At 37.0% G+C, this 27,644-nt stretch overlaps 1 protein-coding gene across 1 annotated transcript; it reads left to right on the top strand.

The window, feature by feature from the left end:
• Nucleotides 1-905: 905 nt before the first annotated feature.
• Nucleotides 906-27,644, top strand: itgb3b (integrin beta 3b). Its single transcript, XM_014973395.2, has 15 exons — nucleotides 906-1,066; nucleotides 2,395-2,480; nucleotides 4,450-4,654; nucleotides 4,738-4,990; nucleotides 8,512-8,674; nucleotides 9,544-9,705; nucleotides 9,800-9,895; nucleotides 12,076-12,165; nucleotides 12,589-12,723; nucleotides 15,012-15,447; nucleotides 20,656-20,878; nucleotides 20,992-21,092; nucleotides 22,633-22,752; nucleotides 26,729-26,895; nucleotides 27,338-27,644. The coding sequence occupies exons 1-15, from the start codon at nucleotides 994-996 to the stop codon at nucleotides 27,404-27,406; spliced, it is 2,379 nt and encodes a 792-aa protein (XP_014828881.1). The 5' UTR covers nucleotides 906-993; the 3' UTR covers nucleotides 27,407-27,644.

The raw sequence follows: 27,644 nt of genomic DNA, 5'->3' as shown, positions 1-27,644 counted from the left end.
ATTATTTAATTTATTACAGAGGGGAAAAGGCTGCCCATATCTGAGAAAAACTTGTAAATGATTGTGCCAACCTTTGCAGAAAGAACAACAGTTTATGGATTTGAACTCAAAATTTTATCAACATTTGTCTCATTTATAGTGATAGCAAATAAAATACAATAAAATAATTTAGAAATTAATTTGCATCATGTTTTTAACAAAATTCCACAAACACAAATAAAAGCTAAGTTAGCACAAGGAATACAGTACACAGATAGTCCATTAAATATTATCATATTATATTATGATGTTTTCTTATGAAAACATTATAAAAAATATGAAACTCTGCCAGTTTTAAGTTTTTATCCAGACAGAAATGGAGATAATTGTTAATGAAACTGGGCCGAGATGCATCATAGTATAATTTTATTTATTTTTAGAAGATTTTTGCTAAATGTTTCACTAATGATATCCAGATTTTATCTTACATTTTTTATAGTGTACTTACAGCAGCTTTCCGCTAGAGGGCAGTGTAGTGCTTCTCAAAACACAAAACGTTACCTAATTTCTTTTATTAGAATTTTAACAGCCTAATTTTGTAATTAACAAATAATATATTTGGGAAAAAAAACGTGTTTGAAACATTTACATTTACTCAAGATCCTTTTTAATTTCCTGTTTGCTATTTTTTTTTCTTAAATCTACAACATTTTCTACCGACTTCACAGAATAAAACAACCATAAAAACATGACTAAAAGTGTAAAGATTGTAGATTTTTGACCCTGTTGTAATGAAACACACATGTCAGTCTCTTTTTCCAAGTTTAAATGCTGCACTTTCCCCGCCTATTCCCCTAATGAAGTGAATGTGGGGGGAGCAGAGTTGGGCTGGCTTTTAGGCATCTGACTGTATTTGGAGTTGTTAGAGTTGCAGCTAAGTTTTTTCCTGCTGCTCTTCAACTGGTGCTACTCAGACTGCAGCCTGCATCCTCAAACTCAGCCCTGAGCTGCAGGATGGCTGCGCTCCCAACGCTCTGGCTCTTATGGATGTGTGTTTTCACATTTGCAGGGAAAATAGCAGCAAGCGGTGAGTTTATGCAGCTTTTTGTTTATACACAGATGGCTTACAAGGGGGCAGCAAAACATGATTTTAGTCATTTTTTATGCTTATTTTCTTTCTTTCAAAATGATTATGAGGGATTCCAGATTGATAGAGAAGTGAGAAGATTTCCAATATACTTTGGGTATTTATCACACTTCCTAGCTTCTAATATTTAAAAAATGCATAATAAGATGGACCAAAGTATAAAGTTAAGTGGAAATTTTGGCATTTTAAGGACAAAAATGACAGTAACAGAAAGTGACAGAATATAACAAAATCAGACTTTTCGAAAATATTTTTCAAATCAGTTTCTTTCAATAAAAAACTTATGAAACTTTAACAAAACTGCAAGAGTGTGTCTCTATCTGGTGAATTTTTGGTAAAAACATGTTTGTTCTTCATTCAGTGGGAAAAAAAAAACTGAAATTTAACTCAAGTAAGGGTGGAGATACTTCATAATAAAATTATTCAAGTAAAAATGTAATCTTCAGATGGAACAAAATATAAAGTTAAGTGGAAATTTTGTTATTTTAAGGACAAACTTATTGTATTGTTATACTTTTTATGTATGTTGGAGTGAGCCAGCAGCTCATTTAAAGTAGGGGTGATGCAATTAATCGGATTAATTACGATTAATCGATTATTGAAATCATTGTCAGCTAATTTAATAATCAATTAATCACTAACATACTCAGAAAAAAGACAATTTTCCGTGAGAACAACAAACTCAGAGCAGTAATTAAACCAAAACTGTAAAAAAATAGAGATTTTTCATTTTAAATATAAAAAAACACTGTCCTTTGATACATTTTTACTTAAATTTTCTCATTTTAGCTTCACCTGGTTCAAATTTTGCACAAAAATATATCTTAATCACCTTTTGCTGTCCAAAAATAGTCAATAGATCAGCAGAAATAGTTGAGGTTTTCACATGTTGATGCTAAGTATTTTTTAGCTGTACATTCATCCTTTGCTACAAATGTTCAAGTGTTCACTAAAGGAATGATTACATTTCTGATTTAAAGAGGAAATTAAATTGTTTATTAGCATATTTTAATGTATTTCTAATATTGTTAAAAAAATAAACTTGTGGTTAAATAATGTTTGATCCGATTAATCAATTAGTCATCAGAATAGTCAATTATTTGATATAATTAGCTGCAGTGGAGATTATTTGCTCAAGCTGATACACAAACAATCTCATACCTGTCTTAAAACACCACAGTTTTATTATTGGAGCTGCCTGATTATTGTTGTTATTTGTTTTTTCTTTTGTGGTTTGGGATAAATAACTGTTCTCCTCTTGGATCCAGGTTCAAACGTGTGCACCTCCAGAGGAGCCAGCACATGCAAGCAGTGTCTGGCTGTGCACCCCAGCTGTGCTTGGTGCTTCCAGGAGGTGGGTACTTTACCTTCTTCTGCTTTGGTTCATGCAAGTAATGAGCTGCCCGGCTGATGCAGGCTGGCACCAACCTCCCCATCAAGCAGCTGTAAACCCGGATGACTTTTCTTAAAGTGAGATACTCAATCGTTTGTGACGCCACAAACATTAAGTGTCCCATGTGTCCGTACATGAGGATAGAGTCATGTTTTCTAGTGCCAGCTCAGTTTATTACTGTAAAACTGAGTAATGGGGGGAGGAACACGCGATATTTAGTAATCTAAAAAGTATTTACAGACTTATTTATGATTTTAACCTGGGTTCTCTTAGCAGGGACTCATTGAACTTGTCCTTTTTATGTACAGCTGGTCCAGAATTATTAAATTGACTTTATTTGACATGATGAATGGTAAATAAAGTCAATTTAATAATACTCATCAAAAACATACCTGGCAGGCAGAGTTGAGTAGTAACTAGTTACATTTACTCAATTACATTTACTTCAGTAACTTTTTTGGGAAAAACTGACTTTTTTCTATGCTGTACTTTTTACTTTTACTGGAGTGGTTTTATTATGAAGTATTTCTACTATTACTTGAATAAAATTTCTTTATTTTCTACCCACTGAATTAAAAACAAACATGATTTAACCAAAATTCACTAGACACAGATACACACCTGCAGTTTTTGTTAAAGTTTCATAAGTTTTTCATTGAGAGAAACTGATTAGGAAAAATTTTATTTTGCCCTATTTTGAATTCTTGTCATTTTTGTCCTTAAAATGCCAAAATTTCCACATAACTTTATATTTTATTCCATCTGATGATGTAATTTTAAATATTAAATGACTGATAATTTGATTAGTTACTCAGTACTTGAATAGACTTTTTACCAAATAATTTTTAACTCCTACTTGAGTAATTTCTTGGACAGCTACTTTTTATTTTTACTTGATTAAAATATATTGAAGTAGTGCTACTCTTACTTGAGTAAAATCTTTGGGTACAAGAGACTCGGTTCAATAATTCAAGTTTATTTCATCAAGAACGCAGGACAGTAAGGGTGCGTTCACACTGCAGCCTGAAGTGACCCAATTCCAATTTTTGGCAATTCCGATTTTTTTGCCGGGCCGTTCACACTGCCAGTAAATGCGACCTGTATGAATTCTGCAGTGTGAACGGGCAAACGACCTGAAAGTGTCCCGCATGCGCAGTAGAGGGCGCAATAGCGTCAGCGTTCTCAGTGTTCTGCCAACCGCCATAAAAAGAAGAAGTGCTCAGTGTTTGCGGAAGTAAACATGGAGGCTAACGGTGGAGCTTAGCTTAAATATTTGAAGTTGTTGTCCAACCGGAGCAGCTTATTAACAACTTTGTCCGTCATGGTTGTTGTTTTTCTTCCCGGTTGCGCGTATCAGGACGCAGAATAGTGAGATTTGTTGAGAATCAGTTACGTTCAGTTCGGATGAATGCGACCTGGACATTAGGTCGCATTTGAATCGGATACGTGTCGGATATGGGTCACATTCGAAAAGAATCTGACCTGTGCTGTTCACACTGCCATGAAAAGATCGGATACAGGTCGCATTACGTCAAAAAAATCGGAATTGGGTCACTTCAGGCTGCAGTGTGAACGCACCCTAAATGTCACCCTGAAAACAAAGCAAGTGGGAACAAAAAGGGGGAGGAGCTGTCAGTTACCGGTTGCTATGGTAACCACCAACTGCCAAAAGCAGCAACAGAATTTATGAACCAATATGTCAGGAGAAATAACTTCTTGACTTTAAAAAAATTTAACTTGAAGACTAAATAAACAAACCCTGTTACATATGCAGCATTTTTACAACAATTCAAGATAACGTAGTTACTTTATTGTGTTATAAAATGGCTCTCTGTGCTTGGAAAATACATAACACAGCTCATTTTATACTCTATTGCGATAGAAGAGAATGGTTTTGACAGAATATGTTTCACTTTGTCGTTCCCACCAGGACTTTGGTCATGGAGTTGCCAGCTCGTCACGCTGCGACCTGAAGAAAAACCTGATCTCGGCGGGTTGTGAGTCATCCGGTCTGGAGTCTCCAACCAGCAAACTCCAGGTGATCGAGGACCGGCCGCTGAGCAACAAGGCGGCCGGAGCGACCCAAGATGTCACCCAGATAAAGCCGCAGAAACTGCATATCACTCTCAGGCCAGGTGGGTTCATTTCAGAGACCAGAGAGTTACGGTCCCAGTTCAGGAGTTTTATTTACAGTCAGAAACTATGACACGTTTCCCAGATGATGCAAAGCGCTTCACAGTGAAGGTGCGGCAGGTAGAAGACTACCCGGTTGACCTTTACTACCTTATGGACCTGTCCTACTCGATGAACGATGACCTTTTCCGCCTGAGGACGCTGGGCCGCGGTCTGGCCGAAGCCATGAACCGAACCACCAGCAACCTGCGCATGGGCTTCGGGGCTTTTGTGGACAAACCGCTGTCGCCGTACATGTACATCTCACCTGAGGCGGCCGTGAAAAACCCCTGCTACAGGTAATATTATTATTATTATTATTATTATTATTATTATTATTATTATTATTATATGATATGATGTGACATTTTCATATGAATTTATAAATCGGAAAGTTACAACAAACCGTCTCCATGTCGAGACAGTTTATGAGATGGATAATCTGTGAAAAAAATCGATCTCATACACCTCCTGTTTAAGCTACTATTACCATTTGAAGAAATTAACTTCTCTCAACCAAAAACAACCAGTCAGAGCCAAGAGGCGGGCCTTGGCACTGTCACTCTCCCTTATGTACTCGCTACTAATGCTAACTAGCTTTAGCATTCACAACAAGCTGAAGCTCTCCCGCCTCCTGGCTCTGATTGGTCGTTTCTGTTTACCACTGGGAGCTTGATTTTTTTTCACAGATTGTCTGCCTCATACCAAATTGTCATGACATAGTGACAGTTTCATATAAATATACACATTTTATTAAAGTTACATACTGCAGATTTAAGTCAGAAGAAGACTCAATGTGTTTATTTATGATTCAGCCATATTAAAAGTAACAACATCTCTTTCTTTCTTAATTTCTTCAGTAATTTCCATTTTCCTTCTAGTGTCCAAAAACATGGCTGTTAAGTTGATTTGTCTCTAAATTGTCCTTACGTATGAGTATGAGTGTATTTAGTATTAGATCTTATGTCTTATTAAACTCAAAATTTCTTAAACATTTTAAAATATATTTATTTATTTGATTAGTGTTGAAAATTATAATTGCTACATTTTATTATTATTTAATTTTATTTCGAACTTACAGTAAACAAATGGAAAACACTGGAGTTTTTAGGATTTAATTGAATTTAAACAACTCTAATTCTTCCTATTATGTGACATGTTCACAAGTAACTGAGTAAAAACACGTAGGTATCTGTGACATTCCCTCCTGCGATCATGTTAAAGTCTAACGGCATGAAAGCTTTGTTGACTCGACAAAGAGAATAAATATTTTAACAATGTAATTTGCAGCAAATGTTTGCATTTTTTGTCCAAGACATCATGGAATTTAACCCCAGCTAAGTGAAAAACAAACGTGACGTAACAAAGGGAAAACTTTTATTCAAAGAAACTTTTTTGATGAAACCTTGAAAGCATGTTTGTTGCTTATTGTTTTTGACTTGCTGCATCGAAATCCTGACTTTGTATATGTGCATGCCCATGTCAGAAACAGGGCTGATCTCAGCGGTTGTTTATGTCTGCGTGTAACACCATTAAGCAGATGATGTCATTTTAGTGAGGACATCTTTAATCGCTGTGCTGCTTAGTAAGAGAGCAGTCAGAGTCACAGCAGTCGTTAAAAGCTCAGCGTGGCAACCACAACTGCTTGGTCAGCTGCTCTCAATCAGCCACAGGTAGTTTTACTCGCAGACTGAGAGCGAATGCTTGTAAGCTGCCTCACTGAAACTCCACCCAGACTCTCCTCTGGGATTGATTTGTTGGTTTTATGTCTCCTGGGTATATTTACGTTCTGTTTACACGCAGTCTGACAAAAGCTGGTCGACAGGAATGTTTCATTGTAAGATAAAGCACATTAAGGAGTTCCTGACGTAGAAGAGAAACATGGGTCCTGTAGGAGAAATTAATCTTTCCTCAGTATCTATGACGATATTTGTAGAATACTGAAAAGCTGGGCAAAAAAAACTAGCACACTGAAGATCGCTTTTACAGGGAACTTATTTAGCAAAATTTACATTTTACACGTTTTTGTGTTTCAGTTTGAGTTTCTAATTCTTCTAAAAACAGCCAAAGTGCTTAAAACACCAAGCCGTTTTTTGACATTGAGTTGATGTCGTTTTCTAGACACTAAAAAACCTATTTCAAAAACCTCTTGATTGTTAAGTCACAAATCAGTAGGCACTAACCATCACCTAGCAACCCCAGCAAACACCAGCCCGTTACCTAGCAACCCAAGCAGAGCTCGAGCATTTTTGGGCTACATACGCACTGCAACCTGATGTGACCCAATTCTGATTTTTTGTCAAGTGTCACTGGAGACACCGTATTCTCCAGAATGCAGTTCACACTGTGTATTCCAGGAAGTAAACATGGAGGCTAATGGGCGAGCATAGCTTACAATTTTGAGGTTGTTGTCCGACCAGAGCCAGCACTTTAACAACTTAATCCTCATTACAGTCCGCTATGGTTGTTGTTTTTCTTCCCGCTTGTGCCTATCAGGACGCAGAATAGGGACATTCGTCGAGTATCAATGACGCTCAGATCGGATGAATGCGACCTGGACTCAGGTCACTTTTAAAAATATCAGATACGTATCGGTTATCTTAGTGGCCTGGGTGGCATTGGAAAAAAATCCAATCTGTGTTGTTCAGAATGTCATGAAAAGATCAGATATTTTTTTGACATTAAGTAAAAAAATGTAAAAAAAATCGGAATTGGGTCACTTCAGGCTGCAGGGCAAACACAGCCTTTGTCAGCTGTGTATGCTGTACAATGGCTGCTAGAAAAGCCCATATTGTGCATTCAATTCTATTCACATCATGTCATTGATGTGATGTGAAGTCCATTGAGTCATGGACTTGCAGCATTCGCTCCTCCATGGACAAGCATATGATCACTGCTTTTCCTTTAAGATAACATTTTTTTAAACCACACTATTTTGTGAGAGACTTCAAGGAATCTTGGGTGCCCCCTGCTGGCATGGAGGGCCAAAGCATTGGGGCATAGTTCATGAGGTTAGCACTGCATTTTGTTTGCTTTAGAAGAGAAACCCAAATCCAAGACTTTCAAAGTGACTTATTTATACTTCCTTGGACAAATTAAGAGAAGTCTGTCGGTTATACAATGTTATACATAATTTTCATTACGTCTTTTGCACAAAATTATTCTTAAATAATAAGGTTTTTGTCAGCTCAGTTCTGCCTATACATTCTGGAGGTTTTTTTAAACAAACTACTTTCCAAACACCAAAAAACATAAACTTATTGCAAAAAACTTGGCGCTCTGTGTTTTTTTTTAAGCTTTTGGGCTGCTTTTAGAAGCAGTTGAGACCCAAATGGATGAACAAAAACAGAAAAAATGTGAATTTTGCATAAGAAGTCCATTTTAAAAATGAGCTTCTGCTGCTTTACCTGCAGTGGAACAATATGTGCAAACTAGAAACTTCGATGGGTTGAAATGTTCAACCCTTTGTCTTGGACCATTTTCTTCTCAAATTACTGTTCTCTGTAATTTGGTCACTGTTGTCAAAAATATTCCACAGGAAGTGAAAACTAGCATTTCTTGATTATCAAAACCAAATGCACGGTAGAGGCAGTGAGGCTGATTACTGGCAAAAGACAACATTACACAAAATAGAGCTGATGATCAGCAGGGCTGGGACAAAAGGAACTAAAGGAAACATCTGGTAACAGAGAAAGCAAATCAAAGGAACTAAAACAGGAAATAAAGTTTGCAACCAGATAAAAGAGACACCAGACATCAAAATAAAAAAAAGTTTATCATGCAGCATTAATTAAACAGTGAATTTCTGTTCAATTGACAGCATTAATACCACCTGTCTGCCCCAGTTCGGCTACAAACACGTGCTGTCTTTGACGGAGGAAGTGGGCCGGTTCACGGAGGAGGTGAAGAAGCAGATGGTGTCCAGGAACCGGGATGCCCCGGAGGGAGGATTCGATGCAATCATCCAGGCTGCTGTGTGCAAGGTGGAGAGGCGCGCTGCATGAATGCAGCCATTTCTGCTGCCACGTAAACATTTACTTACACGATAATTTGCATTCTTTTTCTCTGCTGTCACCCTGAAGGAACATGATGTTTAGAAAAAATATATATACTAATAGTCTCTTTAAGTAGGTGGAAAACAGGGATGGAAAAAATAAAGGGATTGTTGGAAGTTTTTTTTCTCTCCCTGCATCAGGTTTTTAATAGTTTTGGGTTTTTCATTGTAGTTCAGTTTAATTTTGGTGTGACTTTTTGTTTGTCTAATTTAGTTAGCTGTAGTTAGTTTATGGAGCGCATTTGCTTGTTTTTATTAGTTGCTATAAATTAAATATTGTTTCGTTTTCATTAGTCAGTAGTAGTATTAGTAGTTTCAGTTTTTTCATACTTTGGTTAATTTTTAGGTCCAGAATTCACAAAGGTTGAAGTTTTGTATGTATATAAACCATTTTTAAAAAATTTATTCATGTTGAGCAACAACTGATTCTAGTGTTTTCTCCCAACTTTTGGTGTCGCCTTTTTGCGGACTGGCATTTGTGCCACCATGAGCTGTATATGCTGTAATTTGCCAACAGCTGATGTAAACAGCTTGTGTGGGGAAAAATATATATATCTATATTTCACATTCGTTCAAAAGACTAATAAACAGATTCATAAACATGAAACGAAGGATTTTATATCTTTAAGTTCAGTATGTTAGTTTAACAAAAGCATCATATCGTTTGAGTTAGTTATAGTTTTTCCCCATTAATTCCAGTTTTTATTTATTTTAGTTAACAAGAATGTTTTCTTAATTAAAGTTTTTATTTTTCTAGTTTTAGTTAGCTATAAGAACCATCTCCTATGTCTGAATTAGGAGCAGATCGGCTGGCGTCCAGGTGCATCCCACCTCCTGATTTTCACCTCCGATGCCAAAACCCACGTGGCTCTGGACGGTCGGCTCGCTGGAATCGTGCATCCCAACGACGGGCAGTGCCACCTGAACGCCGACAATATGTACAGCATGTCCACCACTATGGTAAGCATGGAGGATGATCAACAACATGTGAACAGACACGTCTTATAAAAGTAGTTCAGTGCTGTTTGAGCTAAACACACTGTTTGATTTGCAGGATTATCCGTCACTTGCTTTAATCACAGAGAAAATGTCAGAGAACAACATCAACCTCATCTTTGCAGTCACCAACCCTGTGGTCCCCCTATACCAGGTCAGTTCAAGCCCAATATATTCAAAATCTTCATCAGTTTATTAAAAACTGGCAGTTTAAACGGTCTAGAAACTTATTTAGTAAAGATTAAAGTCCTTATGTTTATCTCAGATTGAGTAGGTTGTCTTCACGACAGACACACTCGGGTTCATTGTATTTATTCTAACAAAAGCAGAAATCAAGTTGGTGGTTAACATCATTCCAGCAGCTTCTGCCCCTATAAATTAAATATAATATAATAAATAACCCTACACAAACTACAAAGCAATAGCTCCCCATGAGCAGTTAGCAGTTGGAAAATTAAACATTAATAATGATAACAGCTAAAAACATACATAAAACATAGCAAAATTACTTGTATATGATTAAATTTGTCTAAAACATTATGTCAAATTATAATACTTGTGAAGGAAACACAGAGCTGATCCTAATACTGCCACAGTTACCGACGGCAACAGAAAAAAGGGGGCGGAGCTGTCAGTTAAAGGTTGCTACGGTAACCACCAACTGCCAAGAGCAGCGTAACTTAAAACACAACTTTTTTATTTAACAGAATAAATCCAAACAAATTCTGACAAACTTCACAGCTATAATATTGTTAAAATAAAAGCCTGCCACATGTACTGAGTTTGGAAACAAATGCTCACTGATCAGGCTGTAGTTTTCGTTCCTGTTCTGGTATTAAATACAAACGCCGTAAATGCTGGATGAAGCAACAACATGACAGGATGATAAGAAAGATACTTTCTAGTGAAATATTTCATAATCTAAAAAGTATTTTGAAATATGCCTGCAGCTTCCTAAATATGGAGACTTACATTTTTGCCTCTTCTTGCAAAATAGCACAATCTCTGTCATTTATTTGCAATAGATTCTGAGTTGGATTTAAGTCATGGCTTTGACTAGGCCATTCTAACACCAAAATTTTTCAATAGTTCAATAGTTTGTGACAAAATGCAAGCCACACTTTTTATATTTCTGTTTGTAACAAATAAGGCACTGTTTATTATAATTATAGCTTATATAATCATCTATTATTGAGTCACAAACTATTAAATCGCAAGCGATAAAAGAGGATGAAGTCAGAAAAGTTGGCTCAACATTGTGGATAGTTGTGTTTTTGTGGCGTTTTTCATTAAACACTGAAACTACACAATTAGTAAAGACCAGTTTGTTTTAAAGTAAAATAAAGCGCTTCTTCCACATTTTTGTTCTCTACAACAACAGTGTGTGTCAGTTTCTTTACAATTGTTTAACAGAGATTTAAGCTAGCTCCGATTCCACCGATGTTGATTATTTCTGATCAGGAAATTCCTGAGCATATTCAAGTTTTGAGCTTTGGAAACATGGAATGCCTTAGTGAGGAAGATTATCTCACGTAAACAATCTAAAGAACAGTGAAGACAATTTTAATGGTCATCAGATGGACTTATAGCTGTATTCCAAACAGGATTGCCTTGGAGAGGTTTGTCTGAAATAAATGTTGAAGATTTATTCATTTTCAAATTATATTTTTATGTTTGCTCAGGTGGACTTGGCAGCTGGGTTTGTTATTCTTTACATATATTTGTTACAAATCTGGTTGAGACTAATATTGCACTCAAACACAAATTAATGCAGCGCTATGAAGAAGTGTTTTCATTCTTACAGATTTCTTCGGTTTTAACCCAGAACTTTGTCTAAGACTCTGCATTTACCTCAGCTAAATTCAGTGACACACATTTTTTTCCCCTCACTGTCTGAAGTTGAATCAGACCAAACTTTTCTAGTTTTAGGTTATTAAGTTTAGGGGGAATTACTTTTCCACACAAGCCTTGATTGAGCACTGAAATTCATATTAAATCAGGTTATATCAATGACAAAAATGGAAGAAAACTGTAATGGAGGGAAAGCACTCTATGAAACATGGAAAATCAGATTTATACTCTTTTTTTAATAATAATGATGACTGCAGTTTTAAGCATTACTCATCTGGCAACTCTTTTTCGGACATGAGAAACCACAGAGGCTAACGGTTATTGGTACAAATGATTCACATTGTCATGGTTATTTAAAATAAAAAAGATTAATTTGCCACTCAAAACTGCAGCTGCTACAAATGAGAAATTAGAAACCATCTGGACCACTTCTGTAACTTTTAATATTCCTTTTCATTTTGCTGCTGTCTTTGTGTTTTGCAGAACTACAGTGAGCTTATTCCTGGCACCACAGTGGGAACGTTGTCCAACGACTCCGGAAACGTCATCCAGCTCATCCAGAAAGCATACGCTGTGAGTAGAAACACACACATTTACACTCTTTCACACACGCACACATTTTTGACTAGACGGTGTCTGAGGACATGGCACGTGTTTGTTGACCCACACCCACCGCGTCTGAGTCATGCGTGTCTCGGTTTAAATCCGGCAGCTCCTGAAGTGTGAAATTGACCAAAAGTCGGCGTTTTCTGACTGATTTTTATTGTTTATGTTTGACCTGAGGTCAAGAAGCAGAAAACAGATGGAGGAGTAGTAAATCCTGTGGATTAAACAATTACTCAAAGCTGTTTTTAAATTACCAGCGCAAGCAGAACTGACTCAAAATAATGTCTAAACTCGAGCTGTCGCTTCAGGTCAGACATCTTGTGTAAGAACAGAAGTTTTTCCACATGAATGAGTTTAAATAATTTCTTTCTTTTCTTTATGTTTTGTCAGAAAATTCGCTCTAAAGTGGAGCTGGAGCTTCTAGGTGTCCCAGAGGAGCTGTCCTTGTCCTTTAATGCCACCTGTCTGAACGGAGAGCTCATCCCCGGCCTCAAATCCTGCTCCGGCCTCAAAATAGGAGACACGGTCAGTCTCCAATTAAATCTATTAAATCTTTACGGTTTTAAATCTGGTCTGAACACAAAAAACTGCTTTTAATAAAAGCAGTTACAACAGATCATTGCCAAATGAGATTATCTCATGTTATAGTTGTAAAATGTTTGCATACTTGGCAAAAAATGGCTAAACAGTTTTACATTTAGGCAAAGAAATATTTTTATGAACTGTCTGTAGGATTCTAGTTTGATTGGTTTGCTTTGTTTTAGTGAGATAATAAATTTTTGGATGTGTATTAAATTAATTGTTATATTTCACCAATTGATAACCCGTATAAACATTTGAGCAAGTGGAAATAAGCTGTACCCTACTATGTATCATTACTTTTAAAAGGTTAATAAAATGTACATTGTCTCTGTGGAAAAAAGAACAAACAGTAAAATGAATAATGTCTTTAATGAGAGAACTGATTTTAGTCCAAATCTTCAGGTACCAGCCTGTAAAACTAAAGGTTTTTGTAGGATAAAATCTGAACTTGTTTTCATATTAAGTAAATTAAATCCATCAAATATAGAAACAAATTTTGTTTTCTGGAGGTAAGACACATAAATGAATTTCTTATATATAAAAATAACGCATTAGATTTCAGGGTTTTCTCTCCAGCAAATTGTCAGTTTTTTTCCTGAACATTTGAGTTTTTTGGCAGAAATTTACTATATTTTTTTCTATCTACAATAGTCCTAATTTGCCATCGTACTACAAAGAGCAGGATAACAAAAAGATGAAATATTTAGCACACTAAGCATTTTAAACTAAATGTAACACTTGTATATTATAAAATCTGTATAAAAAATTAAATAATAACTAAACGTGACTTCAAAACTCTGGTATTTTTGAGCAGCCAAGTCTTTGAGACATTATCCAGACTTCATGATAAAAAACACCAAAAGTATATTTATATTTCAGTAGTTCTCTTTGCTATTTTCACCATCATTGTGGAATTTTTTCCTTATATTTCCATTCTCTTATAGTTGCCGTCTATGTCTATTTAAAAGTTCATTTCTCCTTTTCTTTCCTCATCCTGTCAAAAGAGCAAACGCAGGAGGGAACAGATCAACAGTCTGAGTCTGCCTTTCCTGGATTATTTTCATTTTTGGGCCAATATACAGGATTTAAATGCCTGCTTTCAAAGTTTACCTTGCTACTTTATTTACTTACATTTTAGTCTCTGTTGGTCTTCCCTGAGTCAAAGTGACACATTCTGCTCTCCACATATTTTCTTTTCTTCCTGCCTCTGATCATATTTCCATATTTGGATCTCTCTCCAGATGTAGTTACTGCCCGCTTTTGGACATCTACCAGATATGGATGCAGAGTAATTCCTTTAACTCTGTGCTTTTCTTTTCATTCCCTTAAAAATATTTCCCTATGAAATTGATTTGATAACGGTGAAAAATGGTGGCAGTTAAAGTGTCATTGACAAACCACTTTTCTAAAAAGATGTACTGTCCTTATTTCTGTGTACACAAGAGCTTTTAATAATAAATATTTATCACAAACTACTTTAAATTGTATACTCAGCCTCGGTTGTTTACGTTTTGACTTACCCTCATTACATCATAAGATGGCGCCGGCTTTTGACCCAATTACTGCAGAAAACGGCGACACCCCTACAGTGAGAAATATTTATTAGAAGCTTTTGTGTACACATTTTAAAGAGCAGAAATTCATCTTTTTAAATTATCCACGTGGTTTTCTAATGTTTGTCACACTTTAAAGCTACATAATATAACTTTTATAAAAAACTATTTTATTCCATTTTTGTTGAAACTACCACTATGTTGTGATAGTGCAGTATGAGACAGATAATCTGTGGCAAAATCGAGCTTATCTGATTTCTCCAATTGCTAGCTAGAATCAACCAATAAAACCAGGAGGTAGGTCATAGTACTGTCAATCACCCTCAGTGTGGTGCTGCTCAGCTAGCACAGCATGTCATTAATGCTAATGCTAGTTAGCATAGCCACCAGTGACGGCAGATAAACAGTTTTCTTGTAACAGTAAGTCGTTTCTCCCCCATTGGCACATTTAGCAGCAGGTATTTAAGGTTGATTGACAGCACTAAGACCCGCTTCCTGGCTCTGATTGGATGTTTTATTTTTTTATTTCTTCAGATGGTAATAATAGCTCAAGGAGGAGGTGGAGGAAGTCAATCTCATAATAATCTGTCACAACATGGTCACAGTTTTAATAAATATGTAAATAACATATTTTGCATCCTGCAGCTTTAAGTGAACATCAATCTTCTTGTCCTCCAGGTCTCATTCAGCGTAGAGGCCCGCGCTCGGGGCTGTCCCAGACAGAAGAAGAAGACCTTCATCATCAAACCAGTTGGCTTCAAGGACTCCCTCACCATCACCGTCACCTTTGAGTGTGACTGCAAGTGCCAGAGCAAAGCCCAGCCAAACAGCCCCAAATGTAGCAACGGGAATGGTACCTACGAGTGCGGCATGTGCCTGTGCCACCCGGGCAGGTTGGGGCCGTACTGCGAGTGCGCAGAGGGCGACTACAACCCCATGGAGCAGGACCGCTGCAGCGGGCCGGCGGGATCCAGGGGGCCCGTCTGCAGCGGCCGCGGCGACTGCGTGTGCGGCCAATGTGTATGCCACAGCAGCGACTTCGGAAAGGTGTGGGGGAAGCTGTGTGAGTGTGATGACTTCAACTGCCTGCGATACAAAGGAGAGCTGTGCTCAGGTAAGGTGCAATGACCTGCAGAAGAATACTGGGTAAAATGGGCTTTTTGCTTTTGGATTTAAAATTATACTTTAATAAATGTATGATAAGCATTTTCATTATGAACTATCAAGGTGAACTATCCTTGGACATGTTAGGATTGGTCTTTGGGATATACAAAACATGTTTATCCATATTTTTAACAAAATCATTCTTAGATACTCAGATTTTTTTTTGGTCAGGTCTGCCTATTTTGAGCTCCTTTCAGTATGAGTTGTTTTTAAGGCCTATTGTCACTTTAAATAAAAATAAGCTGGAGCTCGACTTGGGTTGCTAGGTTACAGACTAAGTTCCGCTGGGTTGCTAAGTAACGGGCAGTGCCTACTGATTTGTGACATTACATTCCAAAAGTTTTGGAATGGCTCATTTTCCACATACCAAAAAACATCAACTTACTGCCTAAAACCTGCAGTGGATAACTGTGAATAAGGGGAACTTTTTCACTTATTGATCCTTTGTTTTATGCCAAAGCTACGTGGAGTGTTTTTTTTTGTTTTTTTTATATACATTTTACTCTCAACTGACCACATAAAACAGTATCAGTTAAAGTCTCTGTACATATTAGGAGCATATTTATGTCCCATTGTCTCGTATTCTCAAGTTTTGGAGAAGTTATTTGGATTTTCATAAACACCAACTGAACCTGCTGGAAATTATGTAACATTTACTCCTTCAGTTCTCAATCATGTGTACATAAAAAATATAAGTCTAAGTAAATGCAGGATGCATTTAAGTTTAATTTAACATTAAAACCTTGTTATGTAATGTATTTTTAAATGGTTAAAGTGCATAAAATGATCCATTGACCACAGTGAATTTTGTGTGTGGTTGCGGTGAAGTTTCCTGTGTTTACAGAAGTTTCAAGGTTGGCAGTCCCTTTTACCGTGCCGACGTGCCACCACCCACCCTCCTCATCTGGGAAGGATTACACGCAATAACAACTCTCTCCTTCTGCGCAGGACACGGGCTCCACACACAATAAACATGTGCCATTGTATAGGCACCATGTGTGTTTTTCTTTAGTCAATCGTGCAAAGAAGTTCAAAAAGCTTCCAGCACAGAAAAATATTCACCTCCCCTGATGAAAGTTTTCTTCTGCCAGACATGACCCTTACATTTGTTAAGATTTCTATGCAGAAGTTGATAGCAATTTAGCCTCCTCGTTGAGTGCTGCACAAAAATATTGGTGTTTAATCAAATAGAAACTGATGATTTTACTTTGGAGATGTTAATAATTAAAATTTTCATTGTGAGATGCAGCCGTTTAAAGATTACCAATCTGAATCATTTAAGATTAGGCACTGAGGTTAATTCAGCCATATAAGGAGAACTTAAAGCATGGGTGGTTTGTTTTAGGTTATGCCACATCATTTTTCAGTTGGATTGAATTTTAGCCTTTGACTAGGCTACTCCAAAAACATAATTTTTTGACCCATTCAGACATGAACTTACGGTCGTGCTTTGGTTTTTTGTCCCATTGCGCAACCCAACAAATTGACGAGATCCTGAAACAAAAAATGGTGACTCAAACCATAACACTACCACCATCTTGTTTGGTTGTTGGTATGATGTTTAATTTTGAAAAGCTGATGAAGTTTTATACATAGAAGCAGCACAATGTGACATTTTTGCATTGTGAGCCCATAGAATCTTGGAGAGGTTTTTTTATTTTAAATTTTTTTTATTGGCAAATTTGGAACAGACATTTATTTTTTGGTCTGCAGTGGTTTGGACTGAACACCAACATGTACTGGGGCAGGTGAGACCTGCAGTGCTGTGGATATTGTTCTGGGTTTCTCATCAATGAGTTGAATTTTGCTTTTATGCAAAGTCCATACATTCTCTACGGGATTTTTTCTGATTCATCCTGTCCCAAACGTGTTCTGATGTCTGTTTGTGGTTGTTGCCCTGTTGGGATCAACAGCCACTTTGCTGCTGAATAATATTGTTCCAACAATAGTAGATGTGGCATGTTTCATGGTCAGCCTTCTCATGATTGCAGAAATGGCTTCCCTGTGGTCAGTGACTCAGTTTTCTGGGTCTTTCCTAAACATTCTTACAAATGTTCTGTCATTTGTAGGTCATAGCTTGGATCATATTGTTGGAAATTGGGCAAAACTGGGTCTATATATTACCTTAAATCTCTCAAATGGATTATTAGAAGCCCTGAATTCAACCCATTTGAAAATTTGGGCGTAAACCAATTTAAAGAAACTCTGCCAATCAAAAAAACAAGTACAATAGTTTTATAACAATTCAGATTTATGCCAAAAGCTTATTGATGGCAACAAAAAGTCAGAGACAAATGTTAATGTGGGTTCTACATATATGTTTTATTTGTGTACAATTTTGACTCCTTGAATATCAGAGAAGATCCTAAAGATTCATGTTGAATTATAGTCCACAATGGAAAAAATGAGCCTTTTAAAGAACCTCTTAAAAGTCTAATCAACTCCAGATTCTACCTACAAATAAAGGACAAGCATGAAAGTGCATTTAACATTTTTATGACCATGTTGAAACTTTCTGTCACAGTGCTGAAGATCAAAATCGGTCAGGATCCATGACGTGAGTAGAAGAGATATAGCGCAAAGTTTTGGCACCAACCGCTGACCTGTCCTCCATTACATCACCAGATCTCATATATCACTCTGACTCTCCCCACCTTTGCTGCTCTCACCCAGAAACGTTCGCTGTATTCTCAAAAGTCTGCAGAGTAACATGAAAATACCTTTCTGCTTACTCATGGGCTTTTGTGGTGTAATGAGGCTAAAAATAAATCCATGTTTGGTCAGAGAAGGACCATGTGTGTAAGAGGACTGGGAATGTTCAGAGACTGGGCCTCTGCAGAACATGCTGTGTCTTTGTCTTCAGATTCCTCATTTAAAGCAAGGGACGTTTGGACTCTGCCACAGAACGGCTAAATTAAAAGACATCAGCTCTGCGGTTGAGTGGTAATAACAGCTTGTTGGGGGATAATTTTTTATCCAGTCACGCTGTCCCAAGCTGCTTCCTGTCTCATTGTTTATCTGGACATTGTTTTTTGCGGCCATGCACCACAATGTTTTCTGCACCATCACTCAGATTGGCACGCATGGATATATATGGAGTACCAACAAGGCATTGATGTGCACAGTTTTACCCACTTATGTAATGAATCATTCATCCAGAAATAAAACGATATCTCAGCCAGACAATGGAACGAGCTTTAAAGTTTAGAAACGTCAACAAGACACTTCTTCTTTCCAGGCAGGAGCCTTACCAGTTGGACTTCCAGAAAATCATTACAAATTACTAATATGACCTTTGATAGTTTGTTTTAATTAGCCTGTGGTTGTTGAATATAAATATAAAGAACCCAAAAATTATCTTTATACAATGTTAGAAAACAGGAATGTCAAACTCAATTTTATTTTGGTCCATATCAAGATTATGAATGTTCTCAAAGGGCCTGTTGTGGTAAAATGTATTAGTGAAGCTCATTAATAAACCTCGATGAGTTCTTAAAGTTAAATAATACAGAACACCATTACATTGATATCATTTGGTAAAATAAATATGAAGACTACAGAAAAAGATTATGACCAGTGGAGAAATAAAAGAATTCTGGCTTTAATCAGAGGCCAAAATTCTGAGAATTTTGATGTTTTCTTTTTTTTTTAAATTCTGACCTTTTCCCCCAGAATTCTTCAGAATTCTGACTTTTGATCTTAGAAGATTAAAGTCAGAATAATTCTGGTTAAATCTTGGGAAAAAAAGGAGTCAAAATTATGGGCAGGAAAAATGTCAGAATTCTGAGAATTTTGACTTTTTTTAATTCTGACGTTTTTCCCAGAATTCTGAAATTTTTTCTTAGAATTTTGACTTTTTCTGGAATTCTCTTTTTTCTCAGAATTTTGACTTTGTTTCTCCTAATTCTGTCTTTTATTCTCAGAATTCTGAGTCTTTTTCCTCAGAATTTTGATGTTTCTCAGAATTCTGTCTTTTATTCTCAGAATTATATCTTTTTCTCAGAATTATGTCTATTTTTCTCACATATTTTCCCCCAGAATTCTGACTCTTGATCTTTGAAGATTAAAGTCAGAATAACTCTGGTAAATTCTGATAAAAAATAGTCAAACTTCTGAGTAAGAAAAATCAGAATCAGATTTTAGATCAGATTTTATCTTACACCAGCCAACCTACTTTTGTTACAGAGGCCTGTAACAGTATTTCGTTTGAAGCCAAAAAGCAAAATTTTCCATTTACTGGTCTGTTTTAGTGGTCAACAACGCAATGAAAAGTTCAATCTTTCTACACTTTGGTGGAATTTAAGAAAGACCGAAAATAAATACATACCCTACTTTAGTCTAAATGCACTTATTAATTGTTTTGAGAGTGCTGTGGGTGTTTCTAAAAAAAATATTTGCAGTTTGGTATTTAAAAAAGGAGTTAAGGCAAGAACTGGAGGTTCATAATATTCACATTAAAGTGAAGAATGGAGCCATTTAAACACTTTTAAATATGTTTTAAAATGGACCTATTATTCAAAATTCATATTTTGCCCAAAAGCCGAAAGGCTTTTAAAAAAAATCAACAGGCTGTTTTTTTTTTTGGTAATATGTTGATGTTTTTTGGTACTGCGGCATTAGCTAGCAACCCCAACCAAACCCAGCCCATCACTTAGCAACTCAAACAGAGATCCAGCACCTTTGGTCAGCTGGTTTTACCACCGTATGCACTGTACAATGGTTGCTGGAAAAGACAAATGTTTTGTTGTTGACTGACTATTCAGAAATCACTTGCTGCATTCTTGTTGGTTGTGCAGGAGGCTCCATTTCTGCTTTTCAAAGATGTACGGTTGTATAATTAGGCATCTGTCTGCAGCTATTTTTACGTGCGAGTGTAAATGTTGAGTTTGGGGGACGTGGCCATCAGCAACTTATTTGGACTTAAAGTGACAGAGACCGTAAACAGCTCATTCTGAAAGTTGTTTAAAATAAGCAAATTGTTTTCTGTATGTAATCCAGATTACATACGGCTATCAAAGCCGCTCACCACTTCCTCCTTCTCACCCATAACTTATCACACCCATGTCCTCATTTGTTCCTTCCCCTCTTTACTGTAATACTTGTATATCACATGTTCTACAGTAGCTTATCAGAAAGTGACGTTTTCTCCCCGTTTCAGGCCATGGAGTGTGTAACTGCGGTTTCTGCCAGTGTGCGCCAGACTGGCAGGGCGAGAACTGCAACTGCTCCCGACGCACGGACACCTGCATGTCCAACCTGGGTCTGCTCTGCAGCGGCAGGGGCCAGTGTGTCTGTGGGGTCTGCGAGTGTACCCAGCCGGGGGCCTACGGGGCCACGTGTGACAAGTGCCCCACCTGCCCAGACGCTTGTACCATGAAGAAGTGAGCATGAATATGCACACGTTTCCATGGTTTGCAGCTGAATTCAAAATATCTGGGTTTTATAATTATTGCTAGTGATAAAATGGCATTGATTATGTCTGTTGTCGTTACAGGGAGTGCGTGGAGTGTAAACATTTCAAAAGGGGAAAGCTGCATGACGATAACACCTGCAGTCGAATCTGCAAGGATGAGATTGTACTTGTAGATGAAATAGGTAAGCAGATCAAACACAGGTTGGTAAAACATGAATGTTATCAATAATATCAATATTACTGAACTCTGATGTGGACCAAGAAAGCAAACTCTGGTCCTCCTAAAAACCTGAAAAAGTGAACTCTGGTGCATATGTGAATTCAAGTGGACCAAGAGCAGGAAGTGGGCTGTAACCCATGGCATTCTGGGTAATTACAACCAAAACAAACACACTAGTCTAAAGCAAGGATGTTAAACTCATTTTTATTTTGGGCCATATAAAGACCAAGAATGTCCTCAAAGGGCTAGTTGTGATAAAACGTATTGATGAATCTCATTAACAAACCTCTAAAATATGAATAAATAGCCGCCTCTGCATTTGATGAGTATTTGTTAAAGTTAAATAAAACCAGACATCATTAAATTGATGCCATGTGGCAGACTAAGAAAAAGATTATGACCAGTGGAAAAATAAAAGTATTCTGGCTTTAGTTTTGTGAGATCAAAAGTCTGAATTCTGAGAATTTTGACTTTTTTTTCAAATTCTAAATTCTTTTCTCAAAATTTTGACAATTTTTTCAATATTTTGACTTTTTATGCTCAGAATTTTGACTTTGTTTCTCATAATTCTTTTTATTTTCAGAATTTTTACTTTTTTTTTCCAGAATTCTGCCTTTTTTTCTCACATTTTCCCCCCAGAATTCTAACTTTTGATCTTAGAAGATTAAAGTCAGAATAATTGTGGTAAATTCTGAGAGGGGGAAAAAAAGTCAGAATTCTGTGGAAAAAAAGTCAGAATTTCTTTTTTTCTTCCATTGAAAACTGCTTTCCCTTATTTCATAAAATATTAGTTAAGCATATAATGGTTATTCTCAAGGGTTTATTTACATATCTCTCTGGGCCACATAAAACTTTCTGGTGGGCCAGGTTTGGCCCCCGGGCCTTGAGTTTGGCACGTGTTGATGCATTGCTAGCAGGAGAAATGACTTGTTGTCTCTCACCAAGAGAGAAATCCTACAGCTGCTAAAATCTGATGCCACTTCATTTTTGTTTACATTTGATGAAGGACGAAGTTGCACTTCACAGGTTTTTATGTCGTTTCCCTCAAGAGTTTTTGGTGCAGCGCCACCACAGGCGAGGAGGGGAACAGGTTTGTTTGGCACAGTGCAGTGTGAAAGCGAACCACAGCAGCTGAAAAAGTAACTGAGTCCACCAGACCATCAGGGGTGAAAACACCCTTAGAAAATTTCAAAATGTATCAAAAATAGTTTTTAAAATGATCACTAAAAGCAACAGTGTGATATCTAAGTGAAATATCTCAAATATTAGCTTAAAGATAACACTCTTAAGCTTATTGTACCAATTGCAATGTCAAGACATTTACATCTTTTTATTTTTTTTAAATACACATTGCAATGTATTTGGTAAAAATGCAGATTGTATGTAAAAGGTACGTTTTTCATCTTTAGCAGCCTAATTTCTATTTGTGTTTGTGACAGTTGTATTTGTATAGCTAAAAACACGGGTACAAACCGACGTTTTCCTTGACCCTTTTCACACAGTTCTCCATGACACAAACGCGGTAAACTGCTCGTATAAAGACGAGAACGACTGCGTGGAGCATTTCCAGTACTACGAGGACGCCAGCGGCAAATCCATCCTGTTTGTGGTCAAAGAGCCGGGTAAGCAGCACGTGCCCACCATGCTGGAGAGAGAAAATGTTCCCAAACATTTCAGACGAAGCTGGAACCATAGCATGAAGGTTTTTTGACTGAAACATGAAATCAGACTAAACTTTTCCCTTTTTGTATAATTTAGGATTACCTATATTTTTTAAAATTTTCTGAATGCCACAGTAATGAGTTGATTTTCTTTTTAAACTTTTTGCATAACTTTCTTTAGAGTCAGAAGTTTACAGACAGTAAGATTACTGTGCCTCCAAGCAATTTTGGAAAGCCAGGACAATGATGTCATGGCACTGCGAACGTTAAAAATAGAATCAAATCCTAAATATAATAAATTAATAACAATAATAATAAATACAAAAATAATGAAAGAAATGAAAAATAATAAAAGAATTAATCAAATGAATAAAAACAACAAAAAATGCAGAATCTCAAACTCAAAGACAAATATTTTCCAAATATTGTAAAATTATTTACAGTAAATTTTGCTTTATACATAATTTAAGACATTTGAAGATGTACAAAGTCCAAAAACTTTAATGTTTAATTTCAAGCCTTAACTGTCTCTCTATTAATAGCTTAAAGCACAATTCTCAAGACTTGCTTTTGAACAATGATTTAAATGTAAAATGTAATGTAATTTAATTAGTTAGATACTATAACTTTAAAATATATTCCTGGCTGTATCTTACTGTAATCAGCAAGCTAAGTTTAGCTGATATATTTATGAGAATTATTCAAATTAATCAACATTTAAGAGCTTTACAAGATTTTTTTTATCTTATCTTATTATTAAAGCCAAATTTATGAAGTCAAGATGAAGTGCAAATAAAAAATAAAAACCTAAAACAGAACCAAAAGCTCCAGTTGCCTTGTGCATAATAAAAATAGCAATTTAGCATTAATACAATACAATGACTATAAATATGAAATGCAGTAGCTTAAGCTATTAATTTTTTTTCATCTGGTTCAGGTTATGTGCACAATAAATTGGATATAAGTGTAAACACTCAATGCACGTTGAATAGCCACCAATGCAGCAGCATTATTTATATTTTTAAATAGCTTTTCTTCATGCAGGCTCTCTGATACCTGTTTGTTTGGCAACCGAAAAGAGAGCGCTTGGTATAAAACACGCTTTTAATGATCATTACCGCTCAGAGAGAAACTCTGTCCTTTGGACTTTCGCTTTAATGAATGTGTGTATTTAATTTAGACAGGAGTGGGTAGAGAAGCACCCCTGGAAACTGCCTTGAACACAGGTGCACCCTGCTGTGTCAAACAGGGCTGTAAACAGCAGCTCTGCTCCTCTAGGAAACTGCTGACTTTACGAATCCTCAAGAGGACAGCGGGGCTCGAGAGCGAACCGAGAGAGCCAAAGAAAGGCAACAACTGAATAAAATAATGAGAGTAAATAAATGATACTGGAGAGATGATCTTGAAGTACTTAGTACACTCTAACATGTGTTTGAGCTGTTAGAGGGGCGGCTAAAGGGAACAAAAGCTGACGAGTCGGAAGCAGCAAAGTAAAAAAAGAGGAGGAAGGGAAGAAGAAAAGTGCTTTGAAGTTTGCTGTAAAAGTTTGTTCGTGTTGTAGGTTACTCAGAAGTGCTGCAAACAAGCTGCATTTGTTTTGTCTGAAGGCACATTTTCACACACGCATGCAGTTTGATTTCCAAAACGGTTTAATACAATAAGACAAATACGTCTTTAAATTAATGTCCAAAAAAGATAAATATGAATAGTTTCAAACAGAACCGGGCGGCTTTTATTGACAGTTGTCTTAAGGTCAGTAGTTTGGAGGATTAGTGTAAGCATATATATAAATATGATTCAGTTTCAGAGCAAGTAGGATTAACAAAATCATCAAAATGGATGTTTTGTACATATTTGTTAAAAATGTTGTGACAGTCTGATATGAGACAGATAATCAGCTCCTCCCCCTTTTCCTAAAGCCGTCTGAAGAAATGCACTGCTCCCAGTCAATAACAACCAATCAGAGCCAAAAAAAAGATCTTAGCGCTGCCAATCAGGCTTGTGTACGTGCAGCTTAGTGGCAGAGAAACAGCTTACATCCCAGGAAAACTTTTTATCCATCGGTGGCTATGCTAGGAAGAAGCTGTAGTCTAGCAGAGAGCAAGGGGGAGAGCGTGAGCAGCACATGCACAAGCATGATTGACAGCACTAAGACCCTCTTCATGGTCCTGATTGGTTGTTTATGACCGAACGGTGTATTTCTGCAGTTAGCACTATGAGAAGGAGCTTGATTTATCTATCTCCTACTATTCTGTACATTTTAAAAGATGTTTTTTTTAAGTTATGTACTGCAGCTTTAAATAGCATCATATTTGTTTTTATTTTACATACAGTAACATGTGTGTGCTTTTAAACAACTTAGGAATGCCAAGATAATAAATTGTAGCTTTGTAGGCTTAAGGGAACAAGTACATAAACATTTCAGGTGAATCTGCTACAGTGCTACTTATTGGTAAAAATTAAAATATTAGTTTCTACAAATGGGACTTTAACTTCTGAATAAATTGGATTTTTTTTTCTGTTTTTGCTACTTTTTCTTGAAAGTTTTCTTTGTCATTTTATCCCCAACATAAAATTTAATATTAAGTTAATCTCTGAATGCTACATCGATAAATGTCTCAAAAAGTGATCAGACTGAACAAAAAATGGAAAGACGTAGATCAGGGCTCCTGAAGCCATTATGTTGCTCAATGGTGTTTTTACGCACAGAATTATTGCAGTTAATTGATAGTTAGCTATCTAGCTGTCTGAAAAAGTTTGCAGACGACTCCATGTTGTTCCCAAAAAACCTGCACCCCAAAATCATGAAGTGGAAACTTGAAATGTCTTCATTCATAAAAGAAACTGTTTTTGTGACTTGCCACCTGAGCAGGTGTGGAATATCCAGTTAAATCTAGCTGATGCTACATCCGACTAGCCTGCAGTTTGGTCATCATAATTCATTAAAATCCGACTGTTTAAAGCATCTTACCTCATTTGAGTTTATATTTAAGTCCAAACATCTACTGTGATAGATAACCTGGACCAGTCAGTTGATGGCAGTACACAGATTCTGAGAACTTTTACACAACTTGAACTTGTATTGTCTTTGCCTCTCTGGTTTGGCCAAACATCTCGGAACAAGGCTGCAGTTTGGAAAACGTCTTCCAGGAGCCATTAAAGCCTGGAACTACAGGCCAACAAAATCAGAGGGTTAATAAAAGCGTCAAGATGATTTTCTGAGGAGCTTCCAAACTTCCAAGGAATTTTTTTCATGAGATGTTTGGATAAAACAAGAAACGATTCAGCAGCACTTAGTCTTTGACTTCCATCTTAAATACTGAGAGACGAGTTTGGTGGATAATTTAAATAGCGAGTTTCCCCGGGCCGATGAATGATAGGAAAAGCGCAGACGATAAGGCAACGAGTTGAGTCGTCTTTCGTTCTGGTGAAGGAATGCTCCATGTTAATGAGCACCGCTGTCAGTCCGTTCTGAAACCAGTCAAATCAGATTCCTGTTGCATTTTTTTCCCAGACCATAATGAGGGAAGGGAGAGCTGTGGCCTTGGCTCTAAGATATCAGGATTTTCCACTGCAGCCTTTCCTCTGTTCTTCCTGTTTAACTGTTAAAGAAACTGTTATTCATGTAAATTAGGTGCCAAACCATTGATTTGTTTCTGTCAAAGATTCTCAATTAACCTACTCCAGTCGCCTAACCTGACTGGAGTAGGCGACTGACTACAGCTTCAAAATGTTACAAGTTATTAACAACAAGAAGCATCAGAACGACTGTTCGTAATGGAGGATGGACATGAATGAGGAAACCTTTGCAACAGACTTAAAGTCGGACGCAGCGACACGTGGAGGAAGCATATTTGTAATAAAACACTTCCTCTTCCTGACCTCCTCTGCGTTTCCCTCCACTCATTCCTTTATCTCTTCCTCCTCTTCCGCCCAGACTGCCCCAAGGGTCCGGACATTTTGGTGGTGCTCCTGTCGGTAGCGGGAGCCATTTTGTTCCTCGGCCTGGCCGCTCTGCTGATCTGGAAGCTGCTGGTTACCATCCACGACAGGCGGGAGTTTGCCAAATTCGAGGAGGAGCGCGCTCGGGCCAAGTGGGACACGGTGGGTGGCGCACGCAGAAAAGCAGCTTTAGCACATCTGCAGAACACTGAAAGGTGGCACAGTATTTATCTTTGCTGACTAAAACATCTAAGAAGCCACACATCCAGCCCTTTGCCAGTTTTCTGAGGTTTTTTTTTAATTATTTAGTGTCCTGCTGTTACTCCCAGCTGAACAAAAGGCAGTCAGAGGAAGGGCTGGGTTTAAATTAGCCAACGCTAATCAGCCTGTTCTGGTAATTGGCCTCTTTGTGGTCTCACAAATCTCACAAGCCTCAATTTTCAGTGAATCACTAAAGTCACAGAATAAAAGATGTGAAAGCACACATTGAGCGTTTAATTGTTTTTTTTTTTAGGCATTTAAGCCTTTTGTTTCAACCTTTCCAAATCTACCTTCTCCCTCTGAAACTGAAATGATAATTTCCTAATTTGTGTTTTCTTTGCAGGGGCACAATCCTCTTTACAAGGGAGCAACATCTACCTTCACAAACATCACATACAGAGGAAAAGACTGATGCTACTGAGTAAAGAGTAGAGGATGAAATACTGGACTTTTTGGGAGAAAGTGGCGAGTCATGTGCAGCCTTCTACTGTCACAAAACAATAATGTGTGTGTAAATATGTAGAAATTTTTCTGAGGAAGCATTTTTATCTGGGTTAGTCATTCATATCTCACTGATGAAAATAGTTGTTTTGTATGATTTACAATTAATTTTGTTGCTCAGACCAGAATAAAGTCTTGCTTCCCCCTCA

Source organism: Poecilia mexicana, unplaced genomic scaffold (assembly GCF_051168715.1).
Source record: "Poecilia mexicana isolate PSO_F unplaced genomic scaffold, ASM5116871v1 scaffold_19, whole genome shotgun sequence".
Lineage (NCBI taxonomy): Eukaryota > Metazoa > Chordata > Actinopteri > Cyprinodontiformes > Poeciliidae > Poecilia > Poecilia mexicana.
Note: the sequence above shows the minus strand (reverse complement) of the source record. Positions and strands in the feature narration are given on the sequence as shown.